Source organism: Falco naumanni, chromosome 21, assembly GCF_017639655.2.
Source record: "Falco naumanni isolate bFalNau1 chromosome 21, bFalNau1.pat, whole genome shotgun sequence".
Lineage (NCBI taxonomy): Eukaryota > Metazoa > Chordata > Aves > Falconiformes > Falconidae > Falco > Falco naumanni.
Window position 1 is genome coordinate 548129 of NC_054074.1, and position 21747 is coordinate 569875.

General features: G+C 44.5%; 1 protein-coding gene across 1 annotated transcript in view; it reads left to right on the top strand.

Annotated features, from left to right (window-relative positions):
* LOC121080166 (ankyrin repeat domain-containing protein 26-like) overlaps nt 1–18561 on the top strand; it is a 34735-nt gene extending 16174 nt beyond the window's left edge. Inside the window, 10 exon segments of the mRNA XM_040578038.1 lie at nt 9–39; nt 1259–1382; nt 3344–4297; nt 4989–5101; nt 5518–5659; nt 7533–7814; nt 8514–8749; nt 9508–9739; nt 16311–16356; nt 17845–18561. Coding sequence (XP_040433972.1) covers nt 9–39; nt 1259–1382; nt 3344–4297; nt 4989–5101; nt 5518–5659; nt 7533–7814; nt 8514–8749; nt 9508–9739; nt 16311–16356; nt 17845–17993 — 2309 coding nt within the window. The 3' untranslated portion in view covers nt 17994–18561.
* Nucleotides 18562–21747: the final 3186 nt, after the last annotated feature.

A 21747-nucleotide genomic window follows, 5' to 3' on the forward strand; every position in this document is an offset into this window, starting at 1 on the left:
GTCCTGAGTGAACATTGGTGAAGCGACAGAAGAAGTCTGGTAAGCGTACCTTCGTGGAAGGAGAGTAGGAGCAGCCCCATCTGTCTGACCGACTGACCACCCGCTGCTGTATGTGGGTGGAGAGGCTTCTAGGAGTAGCACTTAGACAATGAAAGTTTGTAATAGGAGTCACCTACAGGAGAAAATGCCAAGAGTGAGGTTGGCCCTGTGACTCATAAATAGTGAACCCTTTTATAGTTTTATGATTTTATCTATGTTCTTCCTGTCTTGCTCGCTTTTCTTGTGCGAAGAATGTTGTGTCCCTCTCCAGCAGCGAAGCTTTGTGTATTGAAAGGCTATGAGGTAGAAGCCATAGGATTATGGAGCAGGAAAGGAGATCAAGTGATTGAGGTGAAAAGAATCCATCTCTGTTTTTAGATGCCACACTTGACCTGCTGGGACTTGTTTCTTTCTGAATACTTGTTCCTTCAAAATGTTCAGTGTGCCTTCCACACAAACAATACAATGAGTTGCTGCTTCTCAGTTGTGTCTGGAACTATCTAGAGTCCAGTTCTCAGATGTAACAGAGATTCAAGGTAGGCACCCCATAATGGGGAGCCCAGACTGAGTGAGTGACTGCTTCCGAGGAGTTTGTGACCTGTCCAGTATTACGTAGAAATTCTGAGAGAGGAAAGGATGGAATCCAGTTTTCAACAGTAAAAACATCCGGATCATGGGTTATTTCTCCACATTTCACAAGCCTGTCTTTCATTCAGTGGCCCGTCCATGTCTTCTGGAACAGATGGGGCAGCAGTCTGACTGAAATACTCTGTCTAGATCCATGTCTAGAGACACATTTGTGTCATGCAAGGAATAAAGCTGGGGTCTTCAAGATTTCAAGCCTGTGACTTTGTTGTTCATGATTTTCTGTGCACAACACATAGGGAAACTGAAATTGCTGGAGGAATACTGTGTGGCGCACAGTGTGTCAGAGATACAGAGGTGTATATCTACGTATGAGAGAGAGATATTGTGCATGTTTAAGAAACAGGAATGGCCTCTTTGTGACCATATGTAGTGATTTTCAGCAAATTTCCCTTATACATTAAAAAGTAGAATGCCTTGGAAGAAAGGAATTCACCCAGATGCATCTTAAATCTGTGTTATGATAATCTTCTCTCGGAGTGCACAAATTTGAGGGGATTTATTTTATGTTAAGATTTTTGTCACAAGTAGGATGATTCAAGATGCACGCTAGGTGTAAATAAGTAGTATGAAGTCATGCTGGTTATAAAAATGTGTGGTTTTTCACTGCAGGTGAGAACTCGGGATCTACCTTTCATATGTCATCATCAGCTGAAAAAGACGACGTGAAGGATGCCATTGAATATTATGGGGTGCAGGTATGTAAGCCCAAATATTTTGGATTACAGTCTGATTCAGTAAGTTGTATTATACACTAAGGTAAAGAAAACTTACCAGTCAGTGAATAATGCTGAAGAGAGAGTCCTGTAGGTGAAGGCTGCGTTACAGTCTGAAGGAGAGTTGGATACAGTCGTCTTACGGTGGGGTAAAATCCCTGTCACTATGTCGGATGCTTGCTGTTACACTGATTTGTTTTCAGTTGGTTTGCTTACATTTTGAGGGGTGTTTTTCCTCTTGTGCACTGCTGAGAAACAGTGCGGGCAAATGCGGGGGTTTTTGCCTGTGCAAAATGCACATTCAAGTGAAGAGGGAGATTTGTCTATAATATGCTGATCTGTTTGATGAAACATGCCGGTCTTCCTCTTTGTAAGACAAAGGTCAAAGAGAACACCTTGAAATGTGGTGACCTTTCTGATGCTTCCCCAGCCTCTGCAAAATGTGCTCTTGTTTGGCCACGTGAAGTGTTTGAAAAGGGTTTTCTCGGAGGGTATCCTAGAGGGGAATAAGGCAGGCGTCCTGCTTGTGGCGGGCGTGCGGGGCAGGGCTGCACAGCGGGGTCTGGCGTCCTCTGGAACACCCCAAGGGACAGCGTAGCAAATGATTTCCACCCCACAGCCGGGCATCACGAGAGAGGGACGTGCCTAATTCTAGCAGGCAAAGCGCAGGACTTAAGCCTGTTGCAAGGTGGTAGTAGTTGGCCAGTGAGCTTGGGAAGGGGGAGGGTGAGACAGGTGGTGTCTGGCTGAGGTGCTCCTTCCCTCTTGTGAGCGGAGGGGTCTTTGCCGCGGGAGAACAGGGCCTGGCTGACGAGAGGAGCGCGAGGAGCGTGAGGGTCTCAGCCCGCTGGGACACCAAGGCTGCAGGCCCTTCTCAGGAGGCACCACGAGGGGAAGGGGCGTGTGGGCAGGACTGTGACACGGGGCAGAAGCAGTGGGAGCTGTTGAGAAACAGAGCGTGGGGACAGGGACTTGAGGGGGCTGGGTAGGGTTAAGGCATGGTGCGGTTTTCCTGCGAGCTTGGGTTCCTGATTCCTGGAATGAGGGCAGGAGCAGGCAGGTTTCCCTAATAAATCCTTTCCTTTGCACCTTGGAGTGGAATTTATTATTTCTGAAGCTTGGGTGAAGAAATAATCCTCCCTTAGCCAGTTCTCTGTGTGGTGAACGGTAAGAAGCTTGTCATGTTCATTCCCGTTGGGTTAGCTTAGGTGGCCGGGGACTGTACAATGCCAGACAGTGGAGCGCGATGGAGGGAGGAGTGTAGGTGAGGAAAATGTTGACAGTTTTAATGAAAAATGGTATTAAAGCAATAAAACATGAAAAATAAACATGCTCTGTGACAAGCACCGGCAGTTACAGAAAGCAAGCAGGCTAAAAGGTAAAAGCAACCCTAATGCCTAGGCAAACCTAACCCAAGAAACTGCTGTCTCTGAGTCCTTCTCTTGTTAAGAAGATGGTGATGCAGTGAACCTTTCATTTAGTGTCCCTTGATTTTTCTTATAAAAATGGCTTTCAAAATGCCTTATTTCTGTTATAGGATGAGTTTGCAACAGAAATTGCATACATCAACTGTAATTTTACCAGATCTGTAGCACAACTAATTCAACCTTAAAGGCAGTATTATAGAGGCATGCACATACAAGAAAGCACTGTCATTTTAAAAGTTTTACACTTGAGATGTTTTAAATAATTTTATTATTTGGTTGTAGGTTTAAGGGGGTATTGTGTATTTGGGATGTTCACTTAGGTTTTAAGGATGTTACACTTCCATTGTGTACGTACATTGTACATGTGCGTGGGTTCACAGAGTAGCTTATTGCCTGAAACTTCATCTTTGAAGTCATGCTTTAGTACTAGAAATGTTAAAATGCAGTTTATTGCTGCAGGTTTTTTTGTAGATTCATTTCCCAATTGGCTCTTTATTCATGTTCCCTGTCATTCAGGAATCCAACACTGAGAGAGAAAAGGATCTGTTGTACAAGAATCAGTTACTACAAGATGAGATTGCTGTGCTAAGGCTAGAACTCACTCAAGTAAGACTTAGGCACCAGGAGGAAGAAGGAAAATCTTTAGAGGAAAATAAGACCTTGAAAGAAAAAAATGAAGCTCTCAAAAAGGAACTTAAACTGAACAAGGAAGCATTAACACAAACGGTTCTTCAGTACAATGCACAGCTGGACTTACTAAAGACAGAATCTGCAGTGCTGACTTCCAAACTTGAGCAGACAAACGAAAGTAAAGACAGACTAGAGACAGAAATTGAATCATTTCGTTCCCGCCTGAATGCTGCTGTTCAAGAACTTGAACGTCATCGGTCATCAGAAAAGGATGCTGAACAAAGATTTCACAGAGAACGTGATGAATGGCATCGCTTGCAAGACAAGCTCCATCATGACCTTTCCAACACACAAGAAGCCAACAAGACCTTGTCTCAGCAGCTGTGTAAAGCTGAAAGCAAAGCTAATAGGCTAGAAAATGAACTTCACCAGTTGGAGCAAACCCTCAGAGAAAAAACTTTGCTTGTAGAAATGACACAAAAAGAATTAAGTCAAGCCCAGCGTCAGGCAAAGGAATGTGATCGTGCTCAACAACTTGAGAAAGATCCAGTAAGCGAACTTGTAATAAAACAGGAGTCCTTGCAGGAGCGATTGGCCCAGCTCCAGAGTGAAAACCTTTTACTGCGTCAGCAGCTGGAAGATACACAGAGCAAGAGGATCATGAAAGAAGAAGTAGTGAATGATGTGCAGGACCGGTTTAATGATACTCTGAACAAACTCAGAGCTGATAGGGAAAAGCAAATTTATCTCATAGAAGAGCGAAACAAGGATTTAAATGCCAAGTGTACTGATTTAAGGGAACAAGTCTTCGAATATGAGACTGACAAAGTAGAAAGAGAGGTAAAGGATATGCTTAGAAAGAACAATTTAAAGTTTGTCCGTTCTTGAAATTATTTTGTTTCTACAGTGTACCTGGTATGTTATGTGCATGGGACCAAAGAATACTGATTTGTTCTGGTTTGTTATGTTTCTCTCGGAATTGCGGAAGGTTTTGGCAAACGGGATGTTAGTCCTCAGATCTAAGCAGAGAGCAGAAAAAAGGTATCCAAGTCTAAGCTTTGATCAAGAAAGGTGATTCTTCTTATTTAGTTCCTAAAATGTTGAAGAACTCCAAAAGATCAGATTCCTCTAGAAGCCCCTGCCTGCTGGTTGGTGGAAGATCCCATGAAAGCTTTAGATGGGTCAGTGTTGTCCCATGAAGTGCATACCTACGTAATCCCTACTGTGAGCAGAGGCACTGCCAAAAGTGTTCTCCAGCATCTTTTCCACCTGTTATGTCTAGAAGAGGATGGCCTTTGCTTCAGCGAGGGCATCTGTTTCTGTAGTTACGTATTGGTCTGTTTGATGTGAAACCTGAAGGGATGGATGGAATAGCCTCAGGAATTCTATCCCATGACATTCTGTGGAACGTGGCTAACGGATAGAGACGTCCGGCAGCTTCTCTGTGGAGAGCGCTAGATGCACAGACTGTACGTCGGTATTTTTCCTGTGCTCTGTGTGTGTGATACATCTTTCTTTTCTCTTTTGAAAGTGCGAGAGTGAAAGAAAGGAAGTGAAGAAGCTGGTAGAGTTGAAACGCCCAGTTGAACTACGCCTGGACCAAGAAATGAAAAGAAACTTCGATCTGCAGAAAGACTGTAAGAGGTACGGCTTTTTAGCGTGGTGAAGAGGTATCCCTGCGTAGAAGTCATGTTTTATTGAACTGTAATGTAAAAAATAGGTGTACCTAACTGTGAGCAGATGCCAGCCTCGCGTTAGTTCTTGCAAGGTACTTCTGTACACCAGCCCCTAGTTTTCAATAGCTGCCAAAACAACTGCAGATGCAGGTTGCCCTGCAGTTCTCCTGGGAAAAAGGGAGTCTTTCATTCCTCTTTTCAGGTGAAATCTGGACTCTCCAAGCATATGTGGCACAGGAATACTGGTTTTTCCTGGTAATTCCTCGTGTGTCAAACATGTTAAAGATGAAGCAAGCCATGTCTGTGCTGTTTACATGAGAGTATGTGAAAAAGTCCAGTTTTGTTTCTTTGCTTCATTGTTTTTGTGACTAATTTGCTGTGCAGGTTGAAGAGGCTGCTGAGCAGAGCTATGAAGAAACTAAGGGTGTATGAGGAGAGAGGGGGACTGTCCCAGCTGAATTTGCAGGGAGAAATGAAGAACGGGTATTCTGAAATGGTCAATGAAGCTGACAGATTAAGAGCAAAGGTGAGCTTTGCTTTGTTTGGGTTATTTTGGTGGTGGTGGTTTTTCTTTTGGAACCTCTGTTCTTTCTTCGTACTTCTTTTCATGTTGTTGACTTTGACTTTTGTTTTCTTGGCTGTATTTCTGAAATTATTTGGCTGGTTTTTGATGTTCCTTCTATGGTCACAGTAGTAGGCGCCTGTAATACTGATGTAGCTCTTAGGGGTAAAGATGGAAGTGTTACGTACACAGCAGTATCTGCGAGGGCACATCAGGGGTAGGCTGTCCTGCAGAGGAAGGGCAAAGCAAGAGCCACAGCAAGGCTGGCAGGGTCTGTGACCACACGGGCCAGGGATCAGCCCCACAGGCCCTCACCAAGAAGAGCAGAAGAGTTCTGGGGACAGTTCTGGGGACAGTAAGCAGAGTCCTCCAAGAGTGCAGATCACCAGGCCGGTCCATAGGGATGGGCAGGTCTGCAGTCCTACTGGGACGTCACGTCCATGGGTGAGGGCCAGGGCTGAGAGCAGTGAAGGCCCAGCACAGGCCTGGCTGCAGCTTGAGGCCGTGGCAGCATCGTCGGGCTCCGACGGATGCATTCCCTCTCGGAAGAGAGGGGAGTAACGCCACCGTCACTCGGAACAACTCTGTGCAGTTGGCCTTGCCCAAGGTCACCCCCTGAAGCCTGTCTCAGGCACGAGTTGAGCAGGAGGCAGGTGGGGGTTTGCTTTTCGGAATGGTGCCTTTGCTTCCCAGGGCACAATGCAGTGTGAGGTGATGCGGAAAAAATGAATGCAGTAACTTATTGCTTACTAGTAGCGGACTCAGTCCGTCTTTCCTGGTCTTGGAGACCCAGAAACGCTTTTGAGGTTGCTCTGGCTGTTTGGTAGCATGGAACCTTTTATCTGCTTCTCTGCTCACTTGTTGCTAAAGTAGCTGTGTTTCAAAGTTAGGCTCCTTTTTAGAAGATATTATTGTAGAATGAGTCAACTGCCTTGAGAGTGGCTCATTTTTAGTTCACAGGTTAGCAGCATATTTGTGTTCCTGTTGGAAGAGCTATTTTGAATGACAGGGAATGGAATTGCGTTTGGGCAATTTTAAATAAGTGTAAAGTTTCTACTTATTTTAGAGACTCTTTCAAGTGTTGACTCTGCTGGTTTCCCCCACTTTTTTAAAAACAAAAGATGATGGGATATCATGTTTTATGGTTAATAGGTATAGACGATGGATGTTTCTGGAGGGGGAAAGAAGGGGATAGAAGCTGTAGTTGACCATTGGGACCTATGGGAAGTCTGATATTTCCTGGAAATCTTTTGAAAACAAACCGTAGCTTTGACCTAAAGAGACTGTCTTCTGCCACCAGTGCTGCAAAAGCGGTGTTCTGAACCACTACTTCCAGATCTATTAGCGTAATGGAAGGAAAGGGTATCCGTTTCTTGTCTTGTCAGTTCTGTGACGAAGCTTTGACCGTGTGACAGCATGTGACAGTTCCTCTGAAGCATGATACATGGGGTTTTTTTCTGATGAAACCAGAATGTGGCTGTGATGTAACTGGGTATGGGTGTGTTTGATTTCCTATGATCGTATGAACATCTCGCAGAAGAATAGCCCTAGTGCTTTTCAGCCTAGCCCTGCGGGTGTAATGCCGCTGGTTTGGTACCTCTTGGTCTGTGACCCACTGCAGAACTGAGGAAGGATGGGAACCTGAGGAATGCTGTCAGAAATGATGTGAAAGCTGTTCTTGTTTTAAAAGAAGAGCCTGGTTTCGCTTTTGTTTTAACACTGAATCAGCAGATGGTAAATACAGTGTTGATGACCAACTCCTTTACCAATTTTCACAGATTTGACTAATTTTAGATCCCTCTGAGTTCCCTGTTTTTTTCCCCTTTCCTGTCTACAGGTTGATGAACTTTCCCAGCAGCTGGAGATAGAGTCTAAAAAAGGCATGCAGCTAGAAGCACAAAATCATGATTTGCGAGAGGAGTTGTCCACCATGCGTGGGAGCCATGAAAAACTGGAAAAGAGCAAAAGCCAGCTGAAAGAAGAGGTGGCTAATCTCAAACACCATATGGAGACTAACATGGTGGATCGCAGCCAAATAGAACAATACAAAAGAGAGGTGGAAGAACGAGCTGCAGAAGAAATAAGACAAAAACTGCAAGAAGTCAATCTGTTTTTGCAGGTAAGTTAGTTTCTTATGTGTGTCTGTTATAGACTTCTGTTTTGGTTGTCATTTTTAGGGGTGGTGGTGGTGCCTGATTCCATGTGTTACGCTGTACTTCTGTTTTTCCTGAAGGGCAGTGGGAGAAGGGAATATGGTTGGGCAAGATGCTTTCATGTGCATGCAGTGTGCCTGCAGGCCCTGAATCAAAAACTTGCCCAAAGTAGGTTTTCATTTTGCAGTTCTTGGAGGGGTATCACTGTCCACTGGTCTTGTTCTCATTGTTTAGGTCTTGTTCTCATTGTTTATCCTTGAATGGGTATTGCAACTTAGAGTTGTCACAGCCAGGCATACACATCTTCCTTAGTCATTGCACAAGGGGCAACGCTCAGAAAAGAAGTCACCAAAGCTGCAGGGTGGGGGCTGGGGGTGCGGCATCTCCATGGTTTCTTTGAGGAATGCTATGCCCTGTCCTACAGAGATAGTGTTCTTCCATCAGTAGCTTTGATGAGTAATAGTGCTAAGATGGGGGTTCTTTCTGAATGAAAAGAATCATTTGGTGTGGTAGTTCCAGGGTTGTGCCCTGGTCGCTGATGGCAGTGAGGAGGCACAGTTGCCGCGCTGAATAGAGCTGGGCCCTTGAAACTGGGTACACGCAATTGACTGGCGAGGAGAGTTCTCTTTTTCTTTGCGGTGGTTGAAAGTGTGTATCTACTTCAGATGCAGGCAGCCTCCCAGGACAGATTAGAACAAATCAGAGCCAGTCATCATGCTTTGCTGACAAACCAGCTAGAACACAGAATTGGAGACCTCGAACGTGAATTGGACAGGATAAAAAATACCCAACGAGACAGTATTTTTCAAAAAGAATCCGCACAGGCAGAAGCGGAAAAGTACAAAGACCTGTATCTGGAGGAAGTTAAAAATGGAAGATGCCTAGCAAAAAAACTGGAAAGGTAAGTCCCTGCTCTTTTGGGGTGATAATAAGATACTACTTTTTCCTCAAGCAGTTTTCTTCGTTAAATACCTTTTCTACATCTGGTCAGCATTATGCATAAGATAGCATATTTGTGATGAAAGTACCTTAAGGCTCCCCCTGTTCATTGGAACTATCTTCATTTCTCTTCAGTGTTCCAGCAGTAACACCACCGATCATGGGCATTAATAGTATATTTTTGAAGTTGAGTTTGTTTTAACAGGCAGCCTTTTTGCCAGTCTCTAATCTCCTCTTATTATTCTAAGTATGGCAGAAAAGATAGTGTCATGTCCTTTGCTGCTTGAATAAGGATAGGCCCTTCAGAGAATGGCATTTGATGCTATGAAGAAGAAGAACAACAAATCTTTTGGCTTCCATTTTAGCCGCATGTCATAGGTTTCAGCTTTCTTTGGGAAAGGAAGGGTAGCCCAGAGTTCTTATGCAGGTGATGTACCTTTCAGGAAGAGCTATGTAAACACACGGTGTGCACAGACTGCTTTGAGGCCTTAATGCTGAGAAGTCCAAGGTATTGGTTAACTCTTGCTGCTTCTTGCAGGTAGAGTGACTACTTAGAAATAGGCTCTCCAAAAAAAACCCAGATCCAGTTATGGACATTTTTTTGGACTCTCTTAATCCCTTCCACTTTCAGAAGTCAGATAATAATCAAAGACCTGGAGGGTAACTTTGCGGAAGTGTTATTACCAAAGATAATTCTTTGTATGCTTCTGAGTGTTTCAGAGCTAATGAGAGACTAGCAGAAGCCAACGCTAAGCTCCTTCAGGAGTGCCATAGAAGCAAACCTTTAATTGCAAGCAGCGCTGTCAGTGGTCCAGTTCTGTATTCAACTGAACTGGGACATATTAGCAACAATCTGGCACTGAATAGAAGTCTAAATCTAGCAGGAAGCTTCCTAACCCCGACCGTGAATACGTTACCATCAAGAAACAGAGTTGAAGCCTATGTGGCTAAGGTAAGCGTTTTTAAATACTGTTCTCAACTAGTGTTGAAGAGTATCTGTAAGCAAGGTTGTGCTTTTCAGTCTAAAGTTAGAATCCATTTCTAGTTCCAAACCATATGCTCTAATATGCTAAACCAAATTGCTCATCAAAACAGTACACAACTAGGTGGTAGAAACGAAGACTTTTGGTCATCAGGGTTATACAAATTTCCAGAAGTGCTCAAAGACCAAAAAATACTGAGATCTAAATGACGGACTGCGTAACAACATTTCTTTTGCAAGAGAAACTGTGATGAAGAATACTGTGGCATAGGAAGCTGCCAAAGAAGCTCTTCAGTAAAATTTAGTGCTGATGCCCCATCCCTGGCGGTGCTCAAGGCCAGGCTGGGTGGGGCTTGGAGCAACCCGGTCTAGTGGAAGGTGGCAGGGGGGTTGGAACTGGATGATCTTTAAGGTCCCTTCCAACCCAAGCCATTCTGTGGATGACCTTTTTTAAAACAGCTAACTTTATGATGAGTGCAAAATCCCATCAGACATCTTTGTTTGAGACTCCTTTTCCTCCTTCACTGATGTTCATGCTAGCAGTTTCTTCACCGGAACTTGTTTTAGTACAATACCAACAAAGGGATGCTTCAAAACTAGGATGGTATGAACAGGACACGTAACTTCTCACTTGAGTGCGGGACGTATGCTGTGCATAGGAGGCATTTGATTTTGTGGGTCCTGCTATGTGGTGTTATATGTAACTGCTCCTCAGGAAGTCTACAGAGCTTTCTGATTTTGTACAAAAGCTGCAACCTCTGCGTACCTCTGGTCAAAGTATGCCCTGTAATTAGCAGTCAGCATGATAGCACATCCCTCACAGAATGGTAATCGTGATATCATGAGACTTGGAAACCAGATGTCAGTCATTGTAATCCGTTTCCCACCTAGCATAGGACTGAGGCATGGGCAAGCTTGCCTGTTCAGTCAGTGTCTGTCCCTCGCATATTCTGTTGTTGAATGGATGTGAGAGGCATTGGCTCACTTTTAAGTCTATCTCGGTTCAGTGGTCCCACCTACACTGGAAAGAATCCATTTAAATAACGTGTCTGCATACTGTGCCTGGCTTAAGAAAAAAACAACAAGCCAAACAACAAAACAAAAATGGACAAAGCGGTGTGTAGGTAGTGCGTAGCAGCGGCAGTTAAGAGATGAACTTTTCTGTATCGTTGCGAATGTGTTTTTTGTGTCAGAGGGGTGGACATAACGCTGCATAAAGAACATGGGAGGCAATTAGTACTGTACCACCTGCAGGGATTATTCTGCACGCAAGCAGCAGAAAGGAGGCGAAATTCAGGGATCCACTGCAAAACTGAAGTAAGGAGAAAGCCAGGACAAGGGAACAAGAGGGACAGGGAGCAGGGAGCAAGTGAGGGCAGGGAAAAAAGAGAGAGAGATGGGAGTGAGATGTTACAAGAAGAAAAAGGCAAAGGAGGAAACCATCCCACTTCTAGGAACAAAGCTGTCCTAGTTTAAAAGAAAAGGGTTTAACAGTTGTGGTTTCTTTTTTTGAAGAAGAAACAGGAAAAAAAGAATAACCTCCCGGTTACTAAATCCAGCTGCACATCTCTTTATGATATTTCTTCCTGTAATCACCAGTTAGGGAACAACTGAGACCAATTGTAGTGGCACTGCTTGTAGCCTCAAGTCACCTGACGTTCAGTGTATTCAGGGAAGTCTTAAAACCTGATCTTCTCTGGAGTCCTTCAGAAGAAAGGAACTGAGTTCTCAGAGGTGCAGTAGTTGCTAGAGGACTAGGTGAGTATTTCACTTAGAACTGCGGGCTGAATTGTTCTCAGTCGGGTGCAGTATGTCATGTGCATAACATGCATCTGAGAAAAGAGGATTGAATTGGAACGTAAGACTTTGAAGTCAGGAAGTAACAAAAGGGAAAAACTGCACGTATCCCTCTGCATACAATAATGGGTGGCAAATCTCAATCAGTTTCCAAATGCAAAATCACCAGATGCACAGTCTGTGCTGTCATTTCCGCAGGAGTCCCGTGCCATTCAGGAGGCAAGTTGGAGCATGAGGGAAGAAATCAGAGATTATAGTTTTAGTCTCTTTTGAAATGCTTGGCTGGTTGTGCTGCCTAGTATTCTGTCTGTTCACCAGACTGTTTCAAAACAGAAGAATTTCTCTGACTCTAAGCCTTTTCTTCACTTCACTGTTTACTTCAGTTATGCCTCAGCTTTGTTTTCCCACTAACCTGGTTCCCTTCTACAGAATTTGCCTTGCCTTTAAATTCAGGATGCGCAGTGCTGCCTTGGCTGGAGATGACACATGTTTCTGCCACTGAAGCTCTAAATGACAGGGAGTTAAGAAGCTGAAATTGCAGTGTGCCTCAGGCAGTCCTTTGAGGCTTCTTTTTTTAGTCAAAGCTCTCTGCAGATTTGGTGTTCCTTGTAGTAGCTTCCTCAAGGTGAGAAGGGCTATTGGAAGTAGGGAACATGCCAGCCATTCTGAAGAGGAAGATGTTTGTGTGAATTTCGTTTGTGCAGAAGCTTTGAAATAGCTTCAGGGGCAAAGAGGTGAAAATAGTTCACACTGCTATTATTCAAAATGATGGTATTCATTCATTGGTCCTGCAGCTGTTGGAAAAAACCCTGGTAAATGATGCTGACAAGAGGAAGGAGTGCTTCACTAGCAAGTGGACACAGTTTCTTCTTTAGACTTAACTAAGGAATTTGGTGTTTAAAGGCTTGAAAGATTGCACCATTTTCCTAAACATTAAGCATGACTATCAGTGATTACACATAGAGCCGTACATGTTGAAGATGGTCATATCACAAGTTCAGCAAAAAATGAGCGTGTTATTCTTAAAAAAGCATAAAGAAATGTGTTCCATTACAGTATAGCCCCTTCCCCTTTATCAAATCTATACGCTACAGAAATGAATAACCTTGAAGTGCAAAAGGATCTTTAAAAATACAAAAAAAGTTCATATTGGCACAAGCTTATTAACCAGTAGAATCCCAATCACATGCAATGTCTTTGGTTTTTTTTGGTGGTTTTTATTTGTATTAGAGCTTCAGTAATGTGGAATAAATTACAAGTACTTGACAAATTCTGTGCATGTAATTAGACAGTGACCGTAGCAACTAGCAATTCAGTATTTCAGACCTGCTCCCTTAGTCCGTAGACTAAGGCAAGGAATGTCTCCTGCAAGTGCTGCAAGGAGGTTTTGGGACTGGAGTCCTGTTGTTAGGTTTAACAAATGTCAAGCTTAAATCCTAACAGCTGTGCCAAAGGCTGGTGAAAATGAACATGGGTGTCTTGACAGACAAGAACAGTGAACTGTGCAACCAGGGTGAATCAGTGGATAAATGAAACCAGTTTAATGTGGGAAGGGAAATGTCTGCTTCCTACTTCATCTTCCAATTTCTGCTCCATTTCTGATTTGGCTTTCTGCACTCTTGTAGCAGTCTTTGTTGTTAGCTTTTTTACTTGCTTCATTTACATGTAGGCCACGTTCTTGTTTCTCACTGAAGACCTGTGAACTTCAGGCCGTTTTTCTTTCTTCTTCAGCTCCTTAATCAAAAATCTGTCCGTCTCTCTTCTCTGCAGCCAGATACATGGCAAGGTTTGCAGCCAGCATTGTTTAATGTTGGGATGGTATTTTATACTGGAAATGTTGTCTGTTTATGCTGTTAGGTTTTGATTAAAACTTACTGATGTGTTCACATTTTCCTAACACTGCGCATATTTTGAACTTTAGTTTGTCCAAGTGAAAGAATGACTGCTGCAGGGGACTTCTCTGCTTTATGTATTTGTAATGCAATGGCTTCTGTGGTAGTTAACCATCTGTGAGATGTAATGCAATGGCTTCTGTGGTAGTTAACCATCTGTGAGATGTAATGCAATGGCTTCTGTGGTAGTTAACCATCTGTGAGATGATAGTCTATGGATTTAATCTGTTATCATGGAACTTTGAGCTCTAGGAGTAGGCTGGTTTACCCTCCTTGCCACTTCTGATATACAAAAAGTTCTTGGTGGTCGCAGCAGTTGTGTCTAGGAACTCAACTTCAGAACAGTACTGGTACTCCAGACTCGGAGCATCATTTCACGGAGTCTTACAGGATCCAGCTTACTCTGTGCTAAAGCAGCCTGTGTGGATAAGTAGTAAGTCAACACCACTTTCTGAAAAAGAACTGTTGAGAAGGTGCCTGCTGCAAATGAACACCTGGTGTGTTACCGCCTGAAGAGATGTGCAGTGAGGTGAGAAGTGCCTGCTCAGGAGGTTTGGGACACTCAGCTGTGATGCCTTTCCCAGGGGTCTGGGGGGAAGGAGAAAAGTGGAGGCAAGTTAAGGTCCTCGGAGGTGTATTTTGCCTGGCTCTTCATTCATTCCCTTTTCAGAAATCAGTGTGTTGGCTTTATTTCCACCTATTTCTCTTCCCTCAGACATGGATGAGAATCACAAAGACATTGATGGAATGAATAAGAGGAAAACAAGACCTTTTTCTTCTCTTGATTGATTTGTACATGTTGCGGAGGGTCCTGTGGACCTTCTAGTCATTGTGAAGACTCAGGAAACCAGGGAAGGTGGTTTCTTCTAACACCACTAACTACTACGACTTTGCTTGGGCTTGGTCCTGGGTTTGGGCCGTATTTTGGTCTAGGCATTAGTTTTCCTGCTTTTTTCTGTTACCTGTGTCTCGTCTCAGGAGTTAGGGGGTCCTTTCTCCCCGGAATTTTGCTTCTGCTTGTACCTGCTTGAAAACAATCAGAGATTTGGAGGGTCCTTTTCCATTGTTCATGCAGCTCTGTTGGCACAGAGTATTTCAATGAAGTATCACAGAGTGGTGCTTCTCCTGCAGGATCTAGTGAATGTGGTCCCAGCTATCCCTGTGTTCCTGGAGAGAGAGCCCTTCCCTCCGCTTCGCTGGTTTACAGCCCCGCTCCTTTGACCCTTGCAGTTACTGCCTGTTACTGCTCCTCTTGTGTGGGTAAGCAGAGTGGTTTCCTTCCTGAGGCTCTTGCTCTCTCTGTCCTGTTGAGTACCCTGTGCAGTGTTTCCGTTCTTGTTGTTGTTGTTGTTACGCTGCTAGGTGGGTCTGCTCATTTCATAAAATAAATGCTCCTTCCCCCAGGAATTCAGTACTAAAATCAAGAGAGTCGCAGAATGAGTGAGGGGAAGGGGCCTCTAGAGATGATCTAGTCCAACGTCACCGCTGCTCAAAGCAGGGTCAGCCACAGCAGGTTTCTCACTGTTCTGTCAGCCAGGTGTTATACATCTCCAAGGATGGACACTCCACAACCTTTTCTGGCAACTTGTTCCAGTGTCTGTCCATGCTTACAATTTTTTTAAAAAATAATAATTGTAAAAATCCTTGTGTTAAAATTTCCTCTATCTGGATTTGTGCCTATTCCTCCTGTTCTTTTGCTTGGCACCGCTGAGAAGAGTCTGGCTCCATCTTCTGTACTCCCCCCACCAGGTATTTATACACATAGATAAGGTCCCTCTGAGTTTTCCTGTTCTCCAGTAAAGAAACAGTTGCAGCTCTCAGCCTCTCCATACAGCTCACGAGGTCCAAGCCCTGCAGCATCTTCATGGCCATCGTAGCCCTGGAAGCTGTATGATATCTGTTTGGAAATTCACTTCTGCGTGTCACAAATTTGATGGAAAAAATGTAGGAGTAGCAGGTATCATCAAATGTAAACAGCAGCATATAGCGCTTGGACTGTGACTCTTAAATTAAGAGATGTGATTCCTTCTTGTGAAGGCTTCTGAAGGCAGAATCATAAGTGAGAATAACTTAATTGGTAACAATACCCACTTTCTAGGGGAGAAGAGGCGTAAGTTCTCCTTTGTAGTGATCCAGGGTGATTCCAGCTACATAATAAACCCCACAGCACTCGCTGCGTAGAAGCTGTAGCTGCGGTTGTTTTTCTTAGTACACAGTTTGCAAGAAAAAATTGTGTGTGCTTTTAGTTTTTATAAATGTGTGTCGTGGTATTTGCAATAACAATAAAGAAGTTTTGGCATCATCTGTAGGAGCTCTTTCAATTTCCCATCTTAAGGTGGAGAAAAGAAGAATATTGGCACACGCTTTTTTCTATACAAATGGTGTATGTCAATCCTGCAGCAGCTGCTGGTGCAGCTCTTCTCTCTGTGAAGTTGCAGAAGCCAGCCTCATCTGGCTGATTTGTCCCTGTGGGTGGCATTTGTACATATCTCGGCATGTAGCTGACATTCTGTTCGTGTGTTTGATGATCAACTTCAGCCATACCTTCACTGCAATAACTGTGCTAGGCTTTCTTGCTTTCTTCCTGTGTATTTTGTTAAATGCCCAGTAATAATCCAGCTGGTGAGTTACAAATTGTTTTGTTAACGTTGCTGAGCAATGAGGCAGCTGCAGCCCGACTGACCAAAAGTTTCTCTTCAGTAGAAATCAAACCCCAAACCAAGATGTGTCTATTTGGAATTATATTTTTAGGTTTTCTCTCACTATGTGTGGATTTTAAGAATGTTTTAGAAGTTTAATATTAGAAAAACGTAACTGTTAAAATATTAACTGTATTTTCTGTATAATTTTAGGTACGGCAGGAACTAGATGAAAAAATCGCTAAAGAACTTGAACAAGGTAATGTGTCACTATGTTAGGGGCATTTTTAAGGAAAAAGAGGAGTGTTCCTACTCTTGAACATAATGGCTTGAAAGCTGTGAAGTTCCTGTGCTAAGCACAGGGAGGTTTTTCTGCTAGCTTTCCAGTTTAGACTTGAATGTGAAAACTTCCAGCTTACCAAAAGATTGTGTAGAATGTTATGCAGTTGCCTGAAAAAGACAAGTGCAGAGAAAACTAACCCACTTCCTCTACACGGGTGCACTTGGCTTAAGCTGAAGTCACGTTTTTCTAGAGTGAATCCTTGAGCACAAACGTCAAACGTAAAAGAAGCCCCGAGAGAAGATGTTTATAGACTTCAGCCATCACTGCTTCTTCCTTGTGCATCAGTTGCATTCCGCACTAAATCATGCTGTTGGACCTTGGTTTTTTGCCGTTTCTTATTCATTGCTTGTATTTGTAGCTTATGTTGCAGTCTTTTTTGAATAAGCAAGAAAAATGTAATCAGTGATATGAAAGATACCCTTTCTTTGGGAAAAGATCATTTCGTAGCACTTAGGCAAACATAAGATGAGTTGAATGCTTTTAACACATAGCATGAAACATGCTCTATAATATGAGGCCAGGTGTCGAAAGAGGAATTCCACCTGTTTCAGGGTAGTCGTTCCTCCAGAGTCACTGCTTTGCTTTGCAGTGACTGGTGCTATTTCAAAGCAGGTGGCCCCTGCGAGAATTTCCTTCTGTTCCTGCATGCTTTTGGTAATACAGAGAGTGTTCAGCTGTAGCTTCACAGCTCGTTCCATGTGTCCGAATGGACACAAAGCCGTTGCATTTCATCCATGTGCATTTTGAACCTGACTGTGCATCTGCTAGGTGTCATAGAGTGCGTTTGGTTTCAGGACCTTGTCTGAAAAACGTGGCTGGAGAAGAACAGGAAAGGTGGGCTTGCTGTCATTGAGTATGTGTTTTTGTGGAGGAAAGAGGGTTTTGCCAGGGTGAGTTACAAAGACGCCCCTCGAAGAAAGTGCCAGGCTAGGAGACTTGTCCTGGCCTGACTGCACTGCAAAGGTGTTTGCGTTTTCACCGGCGGATTCTTTTTAAGTTTGTCACAGAGAAGGCAGAAGCTGGTTTTTAGGAGTAGAGTTCCAATAAATCACTGCTTTGAACATTCAAGGAAAACAGATACTGGAGGTTCGAGAGATCTGCAGGGGGGCTCAGATTAGCACTGGTGTAAGCAGGAATCATTTGTGGATTCCCTGAAGACGTTCGCTGTGTAGCCTATAGAATTTCTTTCGCTGGCTTTAGAAATACTGTTGACTGGTAAGCAAATGTGGAAAAACATTGTTTCTTCCTTTGTGCGTAGCCCTTTGATTGTTATGATCCCTTGGAAGTTTTTAAATCTCTTTCTGGATTATAGTCTCTCCAGTTATCCATGATGTTTTCATAGTGACTGATTTGGCCCTGTCTAGTGTAAAAGCAACACCGGAATCTTGTTTCTCTTCTCCCTAGCCACTGCTGAACTTGAAGCTGGATCTGCTGGAGCTTCTCGCATGGTATTTTCCGATGGATCTTCAAAAAGTATCCACATTGACCAGGATCCCCTTTGCAGGGCAGTACAGGAGTACCGTGATGTTTTAACCAAAAATTACCTGATTTGAACAAAATGCTGGGAAAAAAGCTCCGGAAAGGATTTTGTTTACATAGCGCGTCTATAGTTTCTCATCCCACAGTTCAGGTGTCAAAATGTGTTTATTGCAGTCCGAATGTGAATTCTATTAAATGGATGTCAAGCACATTGCACTTGCCTGTTGGTTTATTGATGCATAGGTGTTTTATTTTGCACTCACCATAAGAAGCACACCTGTTTTTTTCTGACTAGCAGAATGACTCACCTTGATTCTTGAGCGTGACAGAATTGTCAGAATGTTTCTTATTAAGGTAGATGCATTATTTTTTCTCCACTGATGTTCTGTGTTTTAACGAAAGCATTCCCTTTGTTCTGCTTAATCCTTTCACCCTATGTGTTGTTCATGTTTCCAGTGTTGCTTTAATGCTTAGGACATCGTTTGATGTGATTTGAGCCTGCTGCTTCAGTCCAGATGCCGTGACTGTTTCTGCCGATAAAGTGAAATCTTTACCAGCGGTCATGCTGGAGGACGGGGCACTTTACGTTGCTGTCACCTTATGCGCCTTAGGTTTAACATTACTGTGAGTGTGTAGCAGTGCCAAGAGTTATGTGGTGGGTTTGGTATGTTTGTTTTGGATCACAGAACCACAGAACGGGTGAGGTTGGAAGGGAGCTCTGGAGGTCATCCGTTCTAGCTCCCCTGCTCAGGGAAGACCACCCAGAGCTGGTTGCCCAGGACCATGCTGGCTTTTGAGCATCTCCCAGGATGGAGCCTCCATGGGCAGCCTGTGCCAGTGCCCAGTCACCCTGATCGGAAAGAAGCATTTCCTGATGTTCAGCCCCGACCCTCTGTGTTTCAGTTTGTGCCCATGGCCCCTCACGGTATTCATCTTGGGGTTCGTATTAAAGGTCGCTGCAGCTGTAGACATCCCCAGTTACTACATCAGCAGCTGTGCCGTACCTGAAACACTTCATGTGCGGGAAAAATGAATGTTAAAATATTAACTTCCAGTCTCCTCAGTACTTTCCAAACCTTGTATGATAGGACAGCCAATCTTTTTGTTGCTGCTAGCAGCTGATGATGTGGTGGCTGTAGCCCAGATGGTAGCCAGTGTTCTGGGACATTTGTGTCAATAAAAGAAGCAGGTTTACTTCTTTCAGGGAGTTACCTGTTACTGAAGATCTACATTGTCATTTCCTGTCCACAGAAGTCAGTAGTGATCAGAAGATGACAGAACAAAGTCCCAGTTCTGGGAAAGGAAGAATGGTTGTCCCGAGATCAATTAAGACTGGAAAAATCTGGGGGTTTTACCCACTAATTCAAGGACTTGAGTTAACAGGCAGTGAGGAAAGCAATGAATGTTGCTGTGACGCTGTTCCTTTTTATATGAATACATATTTGTGAAGTTCATATACTGTATTTAATTCCAGATATTCTGTTTCAGCTTGACATTTAATAAACTTTGTCATCTAATATATGTCTTTGTTTTATCGTTTCCCTTCTTGACATGGCTTTCTACCCCTTTCCCTAACCGTACAGCTCTCCAGAGCGCTCTGCTCCTTTCAGCTCTGTTCACCGCTGCACCTTCAGCCTGTCCTGGAGGCCAGGCAAAAGGCCAGCATGTGTGTATGTCCTTCTCCACAATTGTGTCAAGATCAGTTCCCAGACTTTCCCTGTATTTTAGAGCAATCCTCCTTGTGGTTTGGGCAGAAGGTAGCAGGTGAGCTTCTGGTGGCCGTGAAACGCTGGGAAATCCCACAGGTTTTGATCCCCTGCAAAGGAAAAAGGTGTAACGAAATTTCTCCAGCCTGCACCAGAGTGGTCAAAGAGAAGTTCAGCTTTTGCCACTTTCTAGTGTCTCTCCACAGAGGAAGCAGGGACAGAACATCTTGACATTCACGTTGTGTTGTCAGTCACTGTGATAAACTCAGACGTGAGCTGTGCTCAAGTTTCCTCACCGCTCTCTGCTGCCAGCTCTTAGTGAGAGGGGAGAGCTCTTGGCTGGTGGAGCAGCAGAACAGAAATTCGGTGTTGGCATCTGCCATAACCGGCATTGATAGCAGTTATGATGAGGCGTGAGGGGGTACAGAGAAGTCCAGGCAATTCCTGCACCCGAAAGTCCATCCCCAGTGTCACTGTGGGGACACTCCTGATGAAGCAGGAGAGGGCATGGCACTTGGGGGAGGCTCTGAGGCCTGGAAGACAGGGAATGTCTGTCCCATCTTCAAGAAGGGCAAGACCGAGGAGCTGGGAACTGCAGCCTCACCGTGCTGCCTGGGAAGGTGGCGGAGCACGTACTCTGGGAGCCGTTTCCAAAGATGCTGGGGACAAGAAGTTGGTAGGGAGGAGTCAGCATGGGTTTGCAAAGGGTGAAATCATGCCGCACTGACCTGGTACCTCTCTAGCGATGTGTGAGTAACTGAGTGGACAGAGGAAGAGCAGTGCGTGTTGCTTACCTTGACTTTAGCAAGGCTTTCTCTGGCTTGTGCCCGAACAGTCAAGTTCAGGTTCCAGAACTTCCTGATCTCTTTCCAAAGAAGAAAGCGAGTGTGTTTCTTGATTTCTTTGCTCAGGGACATTAGAAACCCTTTGGGGTCAGTAGCTACAAGCAGGTTGCAGATCTTTGCAATCAGTTGTATGGAATAAACAACTCTGTTTCAGAAAATCTTATCATGCCAGTTGCTTTTTCCTCATGAGCAAATGTGTCAGGAGTTTCCCAGGTTTTGCTGTCTTCAAAATACCATGTTGAATTGTTGCTACAAAACATTAGTTTTTCAGTTACTCATTGGCAGAGTAGTGGTTGAGTAGTGCTGCTGCAGCACTAGTATGTCTTCCCAGTGAGTCCTGACCTCTGAAACATCCAGGCTTTTGCTTATAATTCATTGCTGATCGCTGCCACTCCGCTCCACTGATGCTCTGCAGAGGGAACATAACTCTGGTACCCTATGAGCATGCTGACCGCCTGTGTCCTGTTTTCATCCTGCCTTTACCTCAGAGGTACCCCTTGCCACACTTCCCTGGGTGTAGAGATAAAGCACTTGTGACTGAAAACAAAGCAGCTGCACGTTCTGTGTGCCTAGAAAAGCCAGTGGTAGATGCTGCTTTACTGCTGGCTCCCAGCGAGAAGCGGAGGTTACTGGCTGCTGGGCAAAGCAGCGTTAACATCCAGCACAGCAGCGAGGGAAAGCCCGGTCCAGTCATTCACTGCAGCGATGACGTGTCTGTTTTCTGGTTGCCAGTGAGAAACCTGCTCTCAAATGTGGGTGGCTGCTCCTTGCTGCTTGTTGGAAACAGCCCCCGCTACCCTGCAAGTGGTGCGGTGTCGTGGTTCAACCCCGGCTGGTAACCCAGTGCCACGCAGCCGCTCGCTCGCTCCCCCCTCAGCCAGAGGGATGGGGAGAGCTGGAAAGGAACGCAAAACTCAAAGGCTGAGGTAAGAACAATTTAATAATTGAAACAGAATAAAAATGGAAGAATAGCCACAACAGTGACAATAATAGTTACAATGAAAAGGGAGAGGGAAAGGAAGAAAGGAGCAGGTGGTGCACAGCGCAGCTGCTGGCCGCCCACCGGCTGATGCCCAGCCAGTCCCCAGGCAACAAGCCCCCTGCCCAGCCAGCCCCCAGGTACACAGAGAGCAGGCGTGCCGTCCCATGGCATGGAACACCTCTGCGGTGGGTTCGGGTCAGCGGACCTGGCAGTCTCCCCTCCCCAGCCCTTGCGCCCCTCCAGCCTTTTTGCTAGCGAGGCCTGAGGAGCTGCAGTGCCTCACACCAAAGCCAAA